Consider the following 18,229-nt stretch of genomic DNA (forward strand, 5'->3'; position numbering starts at 1 on the left):
TCCTGTATGTTTTTTCAGGTCTTTTCCCTGAAGTATTCCAATTAAAATGAAAGGCTAGTTTAGTATTGAATTGGAATTGCAGTAAAAGTTCATATCCGCTTCTGTTGGTGTCTGTATTTATTTTTGTACTTCAGCTGAGCTGTCCTCTAGTTTCTTGACACTTATTAGGGATATTCATGCCTATGAATAATAATAACTCAGCCAGTTGTGTATTTGGGGACAGGAAGATTTGTTCTCTGCCTATTCCACACAATATCCACCCTGAGTGGATAGGTGTGATGATGGTTGTTACAGAATGATATTTGCTTAGGTACCGGTAAATCACAGGTTAATTATTATTCCTGGGTCGGAGCAATCCCAGGCACAGCTATGGGTTGGGCAGAGAAGAGATCCAGAGCAGCCCTGTGGAGAAGGACCTGGGGGTGTTGATCGGTGAGAAAATGAACATGATCTGGCAGTGTGTACTCGCAGCCCAGAAAGCCAGCTGTATCTTGGGCTGCATCAAAAGAAGCATGGCCAGCAGGTCAAAAGAGGTGATCCTGCCCCTCTGCTCTGCTCTTGTGAGACCAAACTTGGAGTATTGTGTGCAGTTCTGGTGTCCTCAACATAAAAATGACATGGAACTGTTGGAATAAGTCCAGAGGAGGGCCACAAGGATGATAAGGGGAATGGGGTACCTCCCATATGAAGATAGGCTGAGAAAGTTGGGGCTGTTCAGCTTGGAGAAGAGAAGGCTGTGTGGAGACCTCATAGCAGCCATCCAGTATCTGCAGGGGGGCTATAGGAATGCTGGGATGGACTACTCATTAGGGGCTGTAGTGATAGGACAAGGGTTAACGGGTTAAAACTTAAGCAGGGGAAGTTTAGATTGGATATAAGGAGGAAATCCTTTCCTGTTAGGGTGGTGAGGCACTGGAATGGGTTGCCCAGGGAAGTTGTGAATGCTCCATCCCTAGTGGTGTTCAAGGCCAGGTTGGACAGAGCCTTGGGTGGCATGGTTTAATGACAGGTGTCCCTGCCCATGGCAGGGGGATTGGAACTAGATGATCTTAAGGTCCTTTCCAACCTTAACTATTCTATGATTCTATGATTCAGCTGAGAACTTGGTCAAAAATGTTCATTAAATGTTTTGCTAAATAAAGAGAAAATTTCTTTGTTGGAATAATGTTAATTATTCAACACTCCTAGCAGAAATAAAGGTTTACAAAGAAATAAAAGCAATGAATTTCAGTTATTTCTTATACCCAGTCCTGCATTCTTGATAAAGCTGGGGACAGTCTGGTAGATGTATGTAATCCCAGAGCTCGTTCCTAAGGATTTCTGGGAAGACTAGTATTGATATTTTCCCTGCCTTTGGCAGGTGGGTTGGAATGATCTTAAGTTGCTTTCAAGCCCTAACTATTCTACAATTCTATGATATGTAGGAAAAGCCAGAAGTTTCTGGAATCTCTGAGATTCTTCTTGGCTTGCTGTTGCTTGTCTCCCATCTTTAAGTGTCCTTCTTTTATAGAAATCAAACTTCTTATTGTATTGCTGAAGTATACTTTTAACAGTGGTATGGCTTTGTATGATACTTCTTTTGTAATGATTTCTTAGGAATACTACATGTCCTGTTGTCTTTGAGTCTTGATAGTTACTTCACAGTAGGGTTTCCAGAAGAGTGTCTTTGCTCCTAGCTGCTAAGGCAGACTGAAGCAGCATTTCTAGCTATGAATCTGAGAAGTCATCTTAAGTTTTTAAGCCATCTGCTGGTCAGGAATTAAAAAATTGGTCTTTTAGTTTTCAGAAGCTGTGGTGAGACCTTACATTTTTCCTAGAGTTACATTCTGATACTTACCATCATTGAAGACTGAAAAAAAAACTCTGAGGTTTTGTTGTGAAAACTGTTAGAAGAGGAAATACTTTTGTTTTACAGAATGACTTCTATTCACCTGTTCTATTTTTAAGAAATATCTAAAAGTCTATTCACATTTTTGATGGAGAGCAGTTTGGATTTCACTGAACAGCATCATGTTTATATGAAAATATTTCAAATTTAATATTTTGAGACTCTGTTATTAGGAAACCTCACTTTTGGTAAACAAATGAGTACTTTGGATCAAGTATTGTAATTGGTACTATTTGTGTATTTGAATCCCTCACCAGGCAAAATCTCCTTTGAAGCCAGAGGATGAGGAAGTAGTACTGCTTTATCATAAATAAATTAAATGATAAAGCTTTAAGTTCTGTTTGCTGTGCAAACTCTCAGATGTTTTGTCCTAAACACACATGTGGCACTTGATTTGTTAATGGCGTTTAGATTTTGAATGTTCTTACTCTACAAAGTAGTGATTCCAATTTAATTCTGTACTTTATTTTCCAATTTCTTTTAAGGATCTGCCCATGCTGTCTTAAGCAGCTACTGGTCGGAGCAGCTGGGGAAGAAAGAAATGCTTGGTAAGAGAAACTCTTTTCTTGCAAAGCTGCCCATTTATGTAAAAGCTACACAGTAGAAAAGGAAAAACTTACATTATTACTAGAATACAAACTGTAACAATAAGTGCCTATCCATTTTCTCAATATAAGTATAATATTAGACATAAGGAAAAGTTCTTTACTGTGAGGGTGGTGAGACACTGGAACAGGTTTCCCAGAGAAGTTGTGGATGCTCCCTTTGTGGAAAAGTTCAAGGCCAGGTTGGCTGGGGCTTGGAGCAACCTGGTCTAGTGGAAGGTGTCTCTGCCATGGCAGGGAGGTTGGAACTAAATGATTTTAAGGTCCCTTCCAACCCAAACTATTTTATGATTCTATTATGTAATATTTTGTGTGAAGTAATATTTAAGAAATCGTTTTTTTTTCCTACTCACCAACATGACATGAAGTGTCAGTTTCTGGATTATAATTCTCTGTGGTTATTTTTTGATCTCTGATTTTGGATTTTAGTTCTTTGGACCTTTCATCATAATTGACGCTTGGCGAATTTCAGATTATGTTGTTTATGTGTGTCCTGAGTTCAACTGCAGCAGTCATTTTTTTCCTTCTTGGTAGCTGGTGCAGTGCTGTGTGTTTGACTTTCAGCCGGGGAACAATGCTGATAAGACCGACATTTTTAGTTGTTGCTAAGTAATATTTGCTCTGATCAAGGACTTTTCAGTCTCGTACCCTCCCAGTGAGGAGGGGCAGAGGAAGTCGGGAGGGAGCAGAGACAGGACACCTGATGCAAACCAGCTAAAAGGGTATTCCATACCACAGCACGTCATGCCAGTATGTAAACTGGGGGGAGTTACCTGGAAGGCCCAGATTGCTGCTCAGGTTTGTCTGGGTATTGATTGGCAGGTGGTGAGCAATTGTATTCTCTCCCCTTGTTATTTCCCTTATCATTTTTATTATTGGTTGTAGCAGTAGTAGTTTTGTGTTATACCTTAGTTACTGGACTGTTCCTATCTCAGCCTGTGGGATTTACACTCTTTTGATTCTCCTCCCCATCCCTCCAGGAGCCGGAGGAGGAAGGAGAGGGGGGACTGAGAGAGCGGCTGCATAGTTCTGAGTTACTGACTGGGCTTAAACCATGACGATGTGTTTTGATGGAATTTTACCTCTTAGTCTTTATGACTTGCATTTTGGGTATTTGGGACAGGTATCAGTATTTTCATTAAGCTAAAGGGGGGCCTACAGGGAAGTTGGAGAAGAACTTTCATGAGGGCAAGTTGCGATAAGGCAAGAGGGAATGGTTTTAAGCTAGAAGACGGTAGATTTAGGTTAGGTACAAGGAAGAAGTTCTTCATTGTGAGGGTGGTGAGACACTGGCATAGGTTGGCCAGAGAAGTGGAAGCTGCCCCATTCCTGGAAGTGTTCAAGGCCAGGCTGGATGGTGCTTTGAGCAGCCTGGTCTAGTGGAAGGTGTCCCTGCAATGCCAGCAGGGTTGGAACTGGATGAGCTTTAAGGTCCCTTCCAACTCAAACCATTTTATGACTTTATGAAGTCTGTGATATTTGCCGTAACTTGGGGGTTGGGGTGGGGGAAGGGGAGGAGAGAGATCTCAACATATTTTCTGAAGAGAAGAAACTGTCTTTTGTAATGCATCCTTATGGACTGTTTCTCAGAATTTTTTGGCATTTTCAGATGTTAATATGGATTCTGAAACTCTTCCATGCCGTTCTTACAGACACTGCTTCTTTAAGTAATCAGACAGGAATTCTGTCTGTATTTTTAAATTATACTTTCTACCTCTTTTTCATTTTCATGTATTTTGCATGTACTGTGCCATTTGCTATCTCAGAGAAACTATCTCAAGCAGCAAGGCAGTTGGTACTGTAATCAGCTTCTCTGATGTGTTAGTGAAAAAAATGTGCTTTCTTCCCATTCTTTTTCTATCTTCTCATTCCCCCCCCCCCCCCCCCCCCCATTTATGTCCTCAACTTTTGTGATAGAAATCATACAAAACAGATTTAAAGAGAATAAGACATCTGATCAACATGTGGTCTCTATGTGTGTTTGTGAGAAATAACTTTTCTTTACGTGCATGTGACTGGAGAGTATCATGTGGTAGTGGGGCGAATTCTATTACTAATGAGATTATTTGGAAAAGATGGCTGCCAATCAAGAAGATTCCATATCACCAAAGATTAATAAGAGCATCTTTTGACTTTTTAGAAACCTCTCTGGTAGCTTCTGTAATACCGATGTGTTTTATTGCAAGAATAAAGGAACATTTTCTTCCATAAAATGAAAGATTTGTTAGTTCCAAGATAGATCCCATATGAAATAATAAATAATGAAATCATATAAAAACAAGGGAAGATATTGTCACATCGCTCTGGGTATTGTGACCTCTAGGAGGAGGTCAGTTGCATCTCTGCTGAAGTATCAGACATAATTTCCTGTGCTTGAGTTCTTTTCCTAGTTTTAATAGACCAAATCTTCAAACAACATCTAGCCCCATCAACAGCAAAGAATTTTCCAGTCTTTTTACAAGGTGAAATGCTTTATGATCTTTGTTGAAATGATGTACTTGTCCTTGAATTTAAGCTGAGTGTTAAATCAAAGCTTGGTATCAATCCTTGTCTTCTTTCATTTGAAGAGTGCAGGATTTAAAAGAAAAATAATCTCTCAGATGTATACTTTCATAATTGCTAATGAATGTAATATTTAGCAACTGTCTCTGCATCTAGCCCTTCACATAGTTTTCACATTTCCAAGATAACATTTATAAAGATGCATAAGGAATTTAATAGAACCAAGCAGATTATGGAGGATTTTCCAGGTTATTGTGAAGAAAAGCGGCTTTGTGCAGGACAATTTTTGATCAACACAGTCTGTCTTATCTTACAACTTTTCAATCTCCTCACCTTTTTTTTTTTTTTTAATATGTGAGGAAGCTGCTTTAGTAAATGTACCTGTATTTAAATTATTGCTAGTTTGAATTCTCATGAAGTGAAGTTTTGCAGAGTTGTAATCATGGCTTTCCTCTTTCCCAGGTAATCTCAGCATATAGATTGACCACGTCACATTTATACACAAGTGTAACATTTCTGTTTACTTCCAGACATAGGGTGACATATCAGTATTTCTTTGTGAGAGAAAGAATAAGTCAAATATAATTTTCATATAAGCTTTTTTGGTTTTTTTTTCACTTTTTTTTATTGCCAAGAAACAGGCAGCACTGGCTCCGCATTTAAAGACAGAAAAAAAACAACAACCAATCAACGAACCTCTGAAGATTTAGAATAATTGATCTCTTATTTACATCTGCCATCATGAGGGAAAGTTTAGCTGTGTATTCACACTTGGCAATAATAATTGATAAAATTTAGCATGGTCTGGATCTTTATAAGAGTTCAAAATACTAGGTTGAAGGCATTAATCCATACCTAGATGTGCTGAGAAGTTAAAAGCAATAACCAGTGGTTCTGTAAATGGAAAATACAGTATGTATTTCAGTCTGTTTCCACCTTTTTGGAGTGTTTGCTTTGTCTAGGAATCTAATATTCTGTTAAAAGGAAGAACATTCTTGTCAGCTGTGCCTGAGAAATTGTTTTAAAGCTCACAGTATATATACACCGTTTGTTAAACGGTGAGATCCTGTGCTCTGTTGGAATCTGAATACAGTCACTACCAAATTTACAAATTGGGGGTTTGTAGGGGAAAAACCTGCCCATTAGCTTTGAACAAATTTTGTAGTTGTTAAGTCCATTGAGTAAGGAGACTGCAGATGTTCCTGCCTCTTCATTGGTTTACAGTCTTTTACAAAAACAGCACTATATGAAGCTCAAGCCTTTGCTTAATGCATCTGAACGAGATAATTTTCTGATCAAGTAGTTGTGCAACTAAAATTGGACTACTGAAACGAGTCTATAGACTCAACCTGCTAAGTGAGCATTATTGTCCTACCTGTTATATGGCTTAACAGTTCAGGCAAAAGTTTAGTTCTGTACTTATTTACAAGTGGAAGGCTTTTTTCTACTTAAACTTTATCCAGCTGCATTAATTTCTATATTCAGGATTATATAAATCAATAGGTGGTCTTGTCTGTGTAAGAATTTGGTCTTAGTTTGTGAAAACTGAAGCAGCATGTGTTTCTTTGTAGACTTTTTCCACTGCCTGCATGAACTTTATTTACCTATTAGCCAAATGCATCCTTTGAACCTAGTATCTACTTTCAGATGTTCAGCACTAGTAAAGTGATTCTTCATTCTTACGCAGATAATACTCAGTGTTCTTCCTTCTTACCTACAGAAACTGCCTATCCTATGAATGGGAGAATTCTTAAAATCTATATAGTAGGTCTAAAGGCTTCTTTAGATAATACAAAGGAAACTTTGGCTACATCAAAGTATCCTTTGCTAGTTGTATTAACTAGCATTTTTGTCAGACTTAATAAACAAGTTGTAGTCGAGATAGATGCTCAGCTAATCTTCATCCATAAAGACAATCCATCCAGGGTGTCCTAGAACAGTTCTTGCCCTAGTGCTTCTTGGTTTCTGGAGACAGAGGCTTCATTTCCATGAGTGTTTCTGGATTTTTAAAATAATTTGTGATAGATACTATTTTTTAACCATGGATTCTTGTTTCCATTTAGCTTTTCAATGTTCCCGCCGTGGAGGAGAGTTGAAGATTTCATTGCGTAATGATGGAAGAGTTGACATTGCAGGGCGAGTTGCTATTGTTTTAAAAGGAAACCTGACTTTCTGAAAAAAAAAAAACCACAAAAAACTCAAGCAAAAATACCTCCCTCCCCCCCCCATCAAACAAAAAAAGTCCCAACAACCCACCATGAAAAAATTGACACTAATCTCCCACACCTTCAAATAATTTGTATTACACTGATTATACCTTAGTTCTAAGCAGTGAATTACCACTGTCCTCAAAAGTCTTTGATTACTTACTGTTCATTTAAAAAAAATTATTGACAATATTCCTAATCTTCAAGATTCTTTGTATTATTTTCTTCACTTTTCTCTTGCCATTTCATACGTACACTGACCTCAAAAAATGTCCACTGACAAGAGTCTTGGTTTTCTGCTTGTAAATGATTCTGTTCTTTGTTTCAAGATTCCGTGTTAGAAACCATTCCTGCTTGAATTGTAACCTTCTGTGATAAAATAATCGGACTTCTTCCATTCATTTTTCCATTTCATTTTCCATGAAATTTGACTATGTACTTAAAAAAAAAAACTCTGCCATATATTGAAATGATGCTCATGTGTTTATTAATTTACTTAAAATATGAAAAAGTATAAATGGTTTAGAAATGTGCTTTTATGAACAGTAGTTTTCAAACATGAATGGTATTGCAGTGGCTCATAGTACTGCTGCTTAGTCTATTTTTAATTAACAGATTTAGCAGAAGGATTTAAGAGATTGACATACTGATGCACATAAAATTGATTAAAAATTGCAATAAAATTTTATTGGTCACAGCGATGTAATCTGTGTTTCAAAGACCGAAGATCTGTAATTTTCTTCGTGAAGTTTACTGTTTCAGATTAATCACTTTTTCCTTTAGTGTTCTGGTCTTTCTCTGGATTTATTGGCAATATTGAATTGTTTCAGTTACTCTAGCTAAAACTCTGTTTTCCTATTCAGTTTGCTTTTCTGCTAAGCTTTGCATTTGTTCCTTTTCTTTGCAATATTTCAGCATGAAATGTTTTGAACTCAAAGGCATTTTCATACTGTGGGAACAGCTGGATGTCTATAAATGATGAGGATCTTAGTTGTTCCTGTTTCCAGTTAATTTGAATTTTATCATAACTTGTTACTTAACTTAAGCCTAAGAATCTGGAGGCAAGTAACAGTGAGAAAATCCTATGGTTCATTTGAAATAAAAGTTTCTAGCTCCTACTGCTACACAGAATATATTAAAAATGTGATTTAAATGCACTACAAAGCTCAAAACCTAGGTGGCAAGCAAAAGGAATTTCAGAATGGAAAATGCATGTTCTTTCCTATTGAACCTTGCTGAAGTTCATGGGCCTGAAATGGGTTTGTAAACATGGACTCATTATCAAATGCAAGACATGGTTATGGAGACAGCTTAGCAGCAGTGTTGCAATGTCATTTAGCAGCCACCTTGACTTTGCTGTCTTACAAAGCAAACTGGTCACTTTCTGGCTATTACCTGGATCTTCTCCAGGAGTGATACTGCAGGCTTGTTCTGTGTTTGCTACTTCCTGCTGGTTTATGCAAAGAGTGAATCTGAGATTCTTCAGGGAAAAAAAGACCAACCAAAAAAAGCTTCTGTAAGAATATAAATGAACTAAAGAAGCAATTATTATTCATCCACATTTAACAAATAGTACAATTATTTTTTTCTTTTAACTCTAGGGAAATAATAATGAACAAAGCCCAGTAAATTTTAAATATACTTGCTATCTAAATATCCTGGCCCAACCAATATCTCTGCTGCTTAGTGCATTTTTTTTATGGTTTACTGCTACTTTGTCTCTGTTTCTGTTCAGGATAGAAAAATCACCAGAGCTCAGGTGGGAGATTATGCAGTAATGTGTTTGTAATCAACAGATTAGTTAATCAGCCATGATTTATTAATGATGAATTAATTATACCTGATTGTGCAGTTCTGCTGCCTAAATGGAGCTTTAAAGGAGTTATTTTATTAATCATCATTGTGCTAATTGCAGACACTTACAGAAGGATTGCTAATTAAACATGCAACCATATGCAAAATAAGCAAGGCTGCTGAGAGTGGCAAGAAAAAGAGCACTCACTTTCTGAGTAGCAACTTTACTTTGATGAAATATTGTGTAGTTGACCTGATGATTGTAATTACCTAGACATGCTTTAATACACTGCAAATTTTCGGTCAACAGTAAAGGAAATGAATTGTGACAAATTCTGTTCATCTTTCCTAGTGCAGAAAATAGGTTGCGCAATCTTCAAATGAAATTATTTGAGATTTGTATGGCCTTGTTTTATGTTTTCATGTGAAGGATTTGCCTGGTGTTTTTATTAGCTGTATATTGTTAAACTAATTTAACTATCTTAGCATTCAGGATCTTGCTCAAATTTAAGTTACCTTAGCACCAAATGATATGTGTGATTGTCACTTGAAATGAGAATTCAGACTCAAAATTGCATGAGTCACATCAAGAAAAAAAAAGAGCACGGGGATGTTTAAGTTAATTTCCAAAAGCCAAAGTCTGCACAGAAAATACAGAAAGGAAACAATACTTAACGGTAGATTTCTGAGAAGAGACTACTATAATTTAAATAAATACTAGTATCACGTGATCTTCAAGTAGCACAATTTTAGGTCCTTATAATGCTAAATACAATCTTTGAGTGCTGTGGGCTTCATCATAGTGGACTTTCCATGGACTCTTCTTAATACAGGTTGCTAGACCTTCCTCATGAATTAAATAAAACTTCTTTGAAGAGAGAATTTTCTGGAACTGCCTGTATAATATCACAGTTAGTAACGCAGAAGTTTGGAATTTAATTTTTTTTCCTAAGAAAAGTTAACTTGTACTGTTTTGATTAAATTAAAACGTTGAATCGTGAGTTAAATTTAAGTGAAGATACTAAGGGGAAGGCTCCAAAATGCAGTGTCTCTGGTTAGTGTTTCTGGTGCAGAGGATTTGCAGAACTTTTTCTGCTGGTCTCTTAATAAAAAGGGCAAATTATGTGAAGGGAAAATGCAATTCCAAAAATTCCCGTGTGCTTGGGAGTTATTTATCATGTGTCCAGTGACCAACAGGTCATTAATCTACAGGTCACTGTTAGTTTTGAGTAAACCTGTGGCTAGATCCAGCAGGTGAAACATTAATATTTGAATGCACATTTGCTCATTTTACTTCTTTGGTATATGCCTTTGCAGAGCCATACCTCACGTAGGGGTCAGGAAGAAAATACATAACCCTGAGGAAGTAAGAAAAAAAGAAAAAAAAAAACCAGAGCGACATAACCCATAAAAGTTTTTTGCTGTGGAATGAATGTACAGATTAAAGGGATGAAAATAAACTGGGAAGCCATGTTTTAATTTGATAAGCCATTTAACAGATCTACTTAAAGTATTCATAAAAATACATTGCATTTCTTTTGTATTATCTAGGTGAGTGCAGACAGCAAGTTGTTATCAAAGTTGGAAAATTTTGTGAAAGGAAATAAAAGATTTCATGACAGCAAGAGGTCACAGGAAGGAGCCATGTGGTCCGTAATGGATAGGAAGGGAAATTAGCAACAGATGAGGCAGTTATTTCTGGGAAAGGGAAAATTTCTTTGTCTCAGTATTTATCAGAGTGACAGGGAAACATGCCAGAAACAGAGGGAACCTTCCCAGAAGTAAAAAAAGTAAACTAAATGAAAATTAGGGTGATGCCAGATCAGGCAAACATTAATTAATTTCAATTAAAAATCAGAAAAATCTGCCAATTAAGCAGTTTGATTCTGACTTCTATTTCCCCCTTCCTTCTGAGGAGTGGATTTGTCTTTAATTACCAGTCTTAAACAAAAAGAACAAAGGAGAACCGAAGTATTTTTCTCAATTGCTGAGTCACTGTCCTTCTTTTAGTTCCTAAAATTTACAGCAAAATATAGTTAAAATTTTTCAAAAGAATGAGAAAGTGGAATAACAAAACCCAGTGTGTTAGCAGACAGTAGAAAAGTGTGATTTATTTTTATTTATTTGTACTAGAGGTCAGTTTTAGTATAAGACCTTTAGTTTAGACTGGTGATTTATTTAGTGAGAGGTTCACTTTTACTTCTTTTTGCCTCACTGAATGGCAAAAGAGAATAATCCCCATTTTTTTAATGTCATGAATCACATAAGCATAAGTTTTAGCCACTTTCCAGTGTTCTGTGACTTTTTTGGTGATACACCCAAACCAAGAAACCACTTTCCCGTATGTAATTTTTGTCCCCTTAGGAATCACAGGATAGATAAAATACATTAAGCAAACCCAGGAAAATTTATCAAGAACATTTCTAGAGTTGTAAAGAGGAAGGAGTTTGATGGAGATGAATTATGTTTGTGAGGAGCAAGAGGAGGAGGTGTTATTCCTGTGTAGAGTCTGAAATATGTCACCATAGTTAAAATACTTAAGGGCATACCCTCGGGTTTTGCCACTAGTTGGGAGTTAATGATGCAAAGACAGCTTGTCTGATCTGGGAGTCAGGTTGAGAGATGTTAGGCTAGAGAAGATATGTGGATTATTGTAGAGCTGGAGCAGGGTATGAAGTGTAGCAAAGCCAGGAACCTGAATTTGAATTCAGATATATTCTCTACTGATCTTTTGCTATGCTTTGAATCCAAACCAAAGGAGACCTACCAGAGTTCCCATCCCACCAAGCTCAATTCAGGTGGGAAATTCCATCTGGAATTCTTGAAATTTTCTTTTGTTTCAGAAAGCATCCTTTCTCCATAAATATTTATGGCTATAAACAGAAATAAATTATCTTAACAGCTGTGATAATTTTAGTTGCCCATATTCAGACAGAAATGGCTCCTTTCAAAAGAAAATAGCTGGTTTTAAAACCGTCTTTTGTACTTTAATCTGTTTATGTGTAGCAGCTTTCTGAAGATGTGTCTGATTGACTTACATATTTAACATCACAGTCTGTATTCTTACTAATGTTAGGAGTGTGGTTACTACAACTTTCAGAAACCTTTCAGCAGTTAATAGCAATAATAAACAAAGTACCCTCTTAATAACAAACTACAGGCACTTTCTCAATAAAGTTACAATTTCAGCAGAAAAAAAAAAAGGTAGATTAAAGGAAACACCTGCTCCTGTAAATTACTGTGCTGCAGGTACCAACCCAGGAGACTCTGCAGATGGTTCTGTATTTGCAGACCTGACCTCACCACCCCTTCATCAATCTCTGACTGACTGATTCTCTCCAAAGTAGAATACATCATATCCCAAGGTACTAGGAGACACCTTTGAATTAGTCCCAGTCAGAATACCAATTAATTGGTACTTCTCTTTCATTTTGGAAGTTCTTGACAAAGGATTCAGTTGTCTCATCAAGAGCTAGTACTGATTAAAAGGTGGTACAGTCAGACAATTCTAGGAAGAGCTCTAAAGGGTATTGTACTTCAGGAGGTGTAATCTCTGCTAGATTGCCCTGCTGAATGGGATTGGGTTGTGCTATGCCCTAGGATTTTGAGATGAACAAAAAGAAGGTGGAATCTTGATCCTTAAAAGATTAAAATATTAATTCATCATGTCTGTTAGACTTTCCTGTCAGCCAAGAAAAAGTAGAAGAGAGATTCTAAATTCTGTTTGTTTTCCCTCCTCAGCTGTTTTCAGGCATTTTACTTCTCCTATTGAGACCTGAGACTGATTATGCTGGTCTTTTCTTCACTAGGACAAATTTTCTCATGTGCTTCTTCTGATACGTACCTATGCAAAGGCCTTGTACAATGTATTGAGACCAGTTTGATCAATAGATACTTTTTCTTTGTTGAAGAATACATTATCACCCTTTCTAGAAAACAGCCCTTCTGAAAAAAATAGATACAAGCTTGTGTTCCATGTCCAGTCATAAATGTGCCTATTTCACATCCATACTCGAGATTCAGAGGAAGACAGAGTGATATGGTGATATGTTTTGGGCTTCAGTGATACCTGTAAAATATTTAAGGTTTTTTCCTCTTCAATGAAAACTGAATTTCCCAGCTTCTTTATTCTGTGAATACCGGCGATACATTAAATGGCTGCTACTTACCTTAAAGAAGATACATGCTATCCCTAAACAAAAAGATTTAGAGAATAAGGAAAATTAATCTCTATGCAGTTTGACAGAATTCTGTGTAGTTTCAGACTCTTCCTGGGTCGCTGTCTGGGATTATTAGGTAACTTTGATAGTTTTTTCTGCATTTCATAGATGCAAACATATAAGGCCTATAAGGCTTCATCTGCTCTGATGACCTGAATATGTATCACAGACTGTAATATTCCCCAAAGCAAGCGGTGTACTGAAGCCAATACTTTGCCATTTAAGTATAGTGGAAAGATATCAAAATTAAATATAAAATATAAGCTTCTGAAGAGCCCCTATTATATTCCTTGGTAAAATATCTAGGAACTTGCTCTTGTAAATATTTTCTGTGTTTCCAGTTCATGGTTTTGAAACGTTGTTGTCCAGCTATTTGATCTTTTTATGGGTTTGTCTGTTAGATTAAATAGCCGTTGCTGTAAAGCTCGCATTCTTGACTTTCTGGTGGAAAACTTTGGTGGGAAGCTCTCCTGGTGTTTTGCTCTAAAAGCATCCCTAATTCTTTAAACCGATAGCACTTTCATTGAGAGCATTTTTCAGTGAGTCTGAATTACAAAAATATAGTTATTACTATGATCAGGCACTACTCTTAAAGCTGTAAATAAAAACAAGTAATACATACCTTTTTGCTTCTTAGTTGTTTATGAAGAGGACCAGATGCAACAGAAATACAGCTGCCTTACTGCAATTATTGCATTGGGAATTAAGGTCCATGAGTAGTTGATGACAAAAAAGACAATGTATGCAATTATATAAGGAAGATTTTGTCATTTATTTTGAATATCTAGAAGGAAACCAGTTTAACAGAAGTGGATGAATATACTGCTGTAAAAAGCTTTTAATTTGAAATTTCCTCTGTGGTATTCATTAAGTCTTGGAAAACTTCCCCATTCTGAAGTTTGGATAATTCAAGAGAAAACTCTGCTGAAGTCTGATAGGATGCTGTCATTGAGATTCTTGAAATCTCTGAAATAAGGGATGGAAAAAGCAACTAGGTTTATGGGAGAAAAACAAACAACAAGCTTTTTGGTACTAAATAGTCAGTATTTTTCTATATATTGGATGAATTGATTTTTTTGCTCTTCTAGTCATGGTTTATCACTTTTTACTCTCTGCTATTCTCACGTATGTAATTGGAAACGTTGTCTTTGTGCATTCTAAATCCCGCATTATATATTTGCAATCACCACATTAAGTGTTTCTTCATTCAAAACCACTTTACTTGTGGCTTTTAGAATATAGCTGTCACATCTAATTCATTATAGCTTGGAAATGTGACACTTAGGAGACCTGAAAGTCAGAAACATTAAATGTTACCGTGTGCCTAACTAGAACAACTTAATCTTTTAGAATTGCATTTGTTTTGATGGAAGAACGTCTGTGGCGTCCTGCTGTCTGTTTGGACAAAAGAGCAGATGTGTTATATGCATGTGTGCATGTGCACTCATCTGTCTGGCAGGATGCAAACCAATACAGCTACAAAAGTTCCTGGGTAATTTGGAAAGCAATAATTACAACATCAGCCCTTACAGTTAATAGTGTAGTTTTTAACTTAAACTGAATGTGAATTACTTAATTTGCATAACAGTTTAAATATAAAGCAAGAATCTAATGGTAAAGTACTATAAAAAACAAAGTGAGATGTATGTATGTTTTCTATGTATGTAGGTATATACATGTAGCTATGAATTTCTTCTGAGGTTTCATTTTCTTTTACCCATATGTTTGATCCTTGCCATTTTTCAGTAAGTTTTGAATTTCAGCAAGTAAAGATAACCTTATTGTAAATTAAAAAAAAAAAGTAAGTAAAAATGGGTTTATGGAACACATGAGGATTTAACACATTCCCTCCAAGAAAAGGTGAATACTGTCTTTTTGTTAAACAAGTCACTTTCTAGATCACACTGACAGCATTGTGAACTGAGATCCTGGACAAGCAAAACTTGCAGCTGTTTTTACCTTTGGACACTTGATTATTCTCATTAACTGCAGTAGGATTACGTAAACATGAGAAGTTAAGCATGTATGTAAAATTAGTATGTAGAACATCTAATTGGAATTCTAATTTTCTTTACTAATGGGTTTTTTGTAGAACATTTCTTCACATTCTGAAACTTATTTATGGAATATTTATGTATTAACTATTATACATTACTGAAAAGAAGTGTGCAGTAGTGTATTTTAAAATACAGCATAACCTTATGGACATACAATATTTAAAATGCTATGAGGATTTTTAATTGACAGAACTGAATACATTAAATCTGAATTACATATATCAAAATCACTTAATCCATTATTTAAATAATTTAGCTGATTAAATATATATTATTCTATATTTAAATAATTTAACTGATTTTTAATACATATTCCTCTATATGTATTCTATATATCTTTGAATAGAGAAACCTTGAAAAAGGCACTTAGCTAACAATTTTGTTAAAAAATGTTACTAAATATATTATTAAATTAGAGAATTCTTGTGTCTCTTTTTTATAAAACACCATTTGTCAGTTCAGATCCTTGAAAATGTTACTGCAAATACTGTCACTTCTTATTTGTACATATTTCTTTAGGTGGACACATTTATTTTCCATATATTTTCAGTGCAGAAGTGAAAGCTAATGATGCTTCCAAAGAAATATCTGGACTGCACGACTCTCACCAGAGAAATGCTGTTGTGAAATATTTTGAAAATGGATAGTCAGTACATTTATGTAACCGTTTTGCAAGTATGCAAAGTGAAGGATAATCGACAACAGTCTCATTTGTGTAACAGCTTTGACCCATTAGAGGCTTTTAAATCATGCATCACTGACTTCAGGGTTGCCGTTGTCAAGCTACTTACAGATCCTAGTTAAATCAGGCGTTTCATATTTTTGCCCTCATTCGCTTTTGTTTACCAGCAGGAGACAAAATATTTAATTAGTTTTGGGGCATTTATAATCTCCTCTGGGCCAGCTACAGCCACAATGCTGGACGCCACTTCTGAGTTAATTCCAGTCAGGCTGGCCCCTCCAGTACAACATATGGGGAACCTATAAGCCTTTAGCAAAACTTGCAACTGAACTATTAGAAGGGTGGGACCTCCCTGCTGGGAAAATACTGCACAACAAAGCCAAAAGGGGCCGGCGTCACCAGTGGAGGTCAAGGCAGCACTTAGACCAAACAGCATCTGGCAAACTGTGCCAAATAAAAATCAATGAGAAGCAGGGCAGTGGGTAGTAATTTTATGCCTGTTTGCACAAGAAAATAACTCCTCCTGAACTGAAAAATTATTTTATAGAAATATTAACAGCATTTTTTGTCATCACTTTCACCATTGTTGCTTCATGTATTTTATTTCAGTCAATAAACTGTATGGCACACCTTATACATGATTTTGGCTTGGACAAGCAGCATTAATTGTAGCATTAATTATGTTTTGGGAAGTGAAGAGTTTTGAGATTCTTCTTCCTAATTGGTTAAGAATTAGATGTATAACTAATTCACATACAAAGTGCATTACATTCTCTTCGTGTTAGAGAGTTTAAGAAGGAAAGAAAAGACACTATGTAATATTATATAGATCCCAGCCAGTGTAAACTGGTGCAGCTCAGCCCACTTGAAACCTTTCCTTGTTTTTCATCTTCCTTTTATTCTCACTTTCTGTTCCTGCTTCTGTCTCTGCTTATATCACATCTTGTGATCCTTGTTTTTCCCCATTGTCTTTCTGTGCTTTTCCCAAAAATTCCAACTGGTGGTGCTTAACTTAAAAATTGTAAGCAGTCTGCCACTGAATTTAGTGGGATTACTTAGGGATTAATATTAAACATACTTAAGTTGTTACATGTTCATGGCATTAGACGCCGTATTTTACCCGTTACAGAGCTGCTTTCTTGTGCACCTTCCTGCTTGGCAAAACAGGGACCATTCTCTATGGTTTTTGGTTATTGTCTACTTGTCAAGAGGTATTTCTGTTTTCAACAATTTCGACACTCATTTTCATACTTAAACTATCTTGTATTTTAAACTACCTGCACTTTAATTCCTTTTGTGCTTTGAATGAAGCAGGTTGCAGGTAAAAATCTTTATAATATACATATACACTATAGTGTTCCATAGATTGACTAACTTGCAGCACTAGCTTATGTGTCTTCCTAGTTTTTCGTGGTTATAGGTGCTGGGAAGGTGTTAGCTTCAGTCTGAGGGTCTTCATGCCTTTTGACAAAGAATTTTTTGCTTTTGTTTTGTTTGTAGCACTGGTGTTGCTTCTGTGTCAGGGACTTACTAAATTTTGTTACATTTGTAAAGTTTTAAAAATAAACACATGAATCCTAGTTCACATGTGCTGGAGTTTGGCTGTTACTATCTCCAGTCTTGGGAACAAATGTCTGGTTCAAAGTTACTGTATTTGGAGGACAGTGGCACAGGAGATGAAGCGTGAGAGTTTATCTCCCTGTAATCTCAGAGATTCCCTTATTTTACAGAGGTGATTGTGATGCACAGGAGTGTGGAACAGCAGGATGAAAATTAGATGGGAGACATGAAAAGGGTAGAGGGAGTGTAGGGGCTGTAACAGAGGGAAGTCAGGACCAAGACTGAGTAACCTCTGAAGTACTGCTTACTCCAGAATCTGGAGTTGAATGCAAGAGTCCCAAGTTTATACTTCCTTCGGTCAAATCAGCTGATGAAATATGTCTTAACCACCTACTTCATCTTTCTAATCCTGAAACGCCTGGTATAGTAAAAGATAAGTTTATCTCTTGTGTTGCTGGTTACCCTGTTAGAGGTTTTTCATAACAAGTTAGAAAAACATCTGTCAGAGACTGTAAAAACAGTAATTCTTGTCTGGAGTCTGGAGGGTAAACTAAATCCCCTTCTCTCATCTGTTCATTGGTGCATAGCATAGATAGTGTTTTTAATAAGTCTGAAGCTATATTGAAACTGGGTATATAGGAAAATAAAATATGGTTAGAGAAACTGAATTACATCCAGATGGAGGGATTCTGTTCTTGCCTGTGCCAAAATGCC

The 18,229-nt window shown here is 36.3% G+C and overlaps 1 protein-coding gene across 11 annotated transcripts in view; it reads left to right on the forward strand.

Annotated features, from left to right (window-relative positions):
• The window catches only part of PBLD (phenazine biosynthesis like protein domain containing), a 68,243-nt gene that overhangs the window by 8,430 nt on the left and 41,584 nt on the right, over nucleotides 1–18,229 (forward strand). For 5 of the 11 annotated variants that reach the window (XM_061448428.1, XM_061448359.1, XM_061448405.1 and 2 more), the window contains 2 exons: nucleotides 2,374–2,436; nucleotides 7,059–7,198. In XM_061448428.1, coding sequence (XP_061304412.1) covers nucleotides 2,374–2,436; nucleotides 7,059–7,171 — 176 coding nt within the window. In that variant the 3' untranslated portion in view covers nucleotides 7,172–7,198. Of the gene's footprint in view, nucleotides 1–2,373; nucleotides 2,437–4,892; nucleotides 4,997–7,058; nucleotides 7,199–15,823; nucleotides 16,672–18,229 lie in introns of those variants that run through there. The other 6 variants (XM_061448420.1, XM_061448388.1, XM_061448395.1 and 3 more) reach the window with 4 other exon arrangements.

The sequence above is a fragment of the Pezoporus flaviventris genome, unplaced genomic scaffold, assembly GCF_033815535.1.
Source record: "Pezoporus flaviventris isolate CSIRO_AGI_PZ_B2104156 unplaced genomic scaffold, CSIRO_AGI_Pfla_v1 ptg000001l, whole genome shotgun sequence".
In the NCBI taxonomy this organism is placed as follows: Eukaryota; Metazoa; Chordata; class Aves; order Psittaciformes; family Psittacidae; genus Pezoporus; species Pezoporus flaviventris.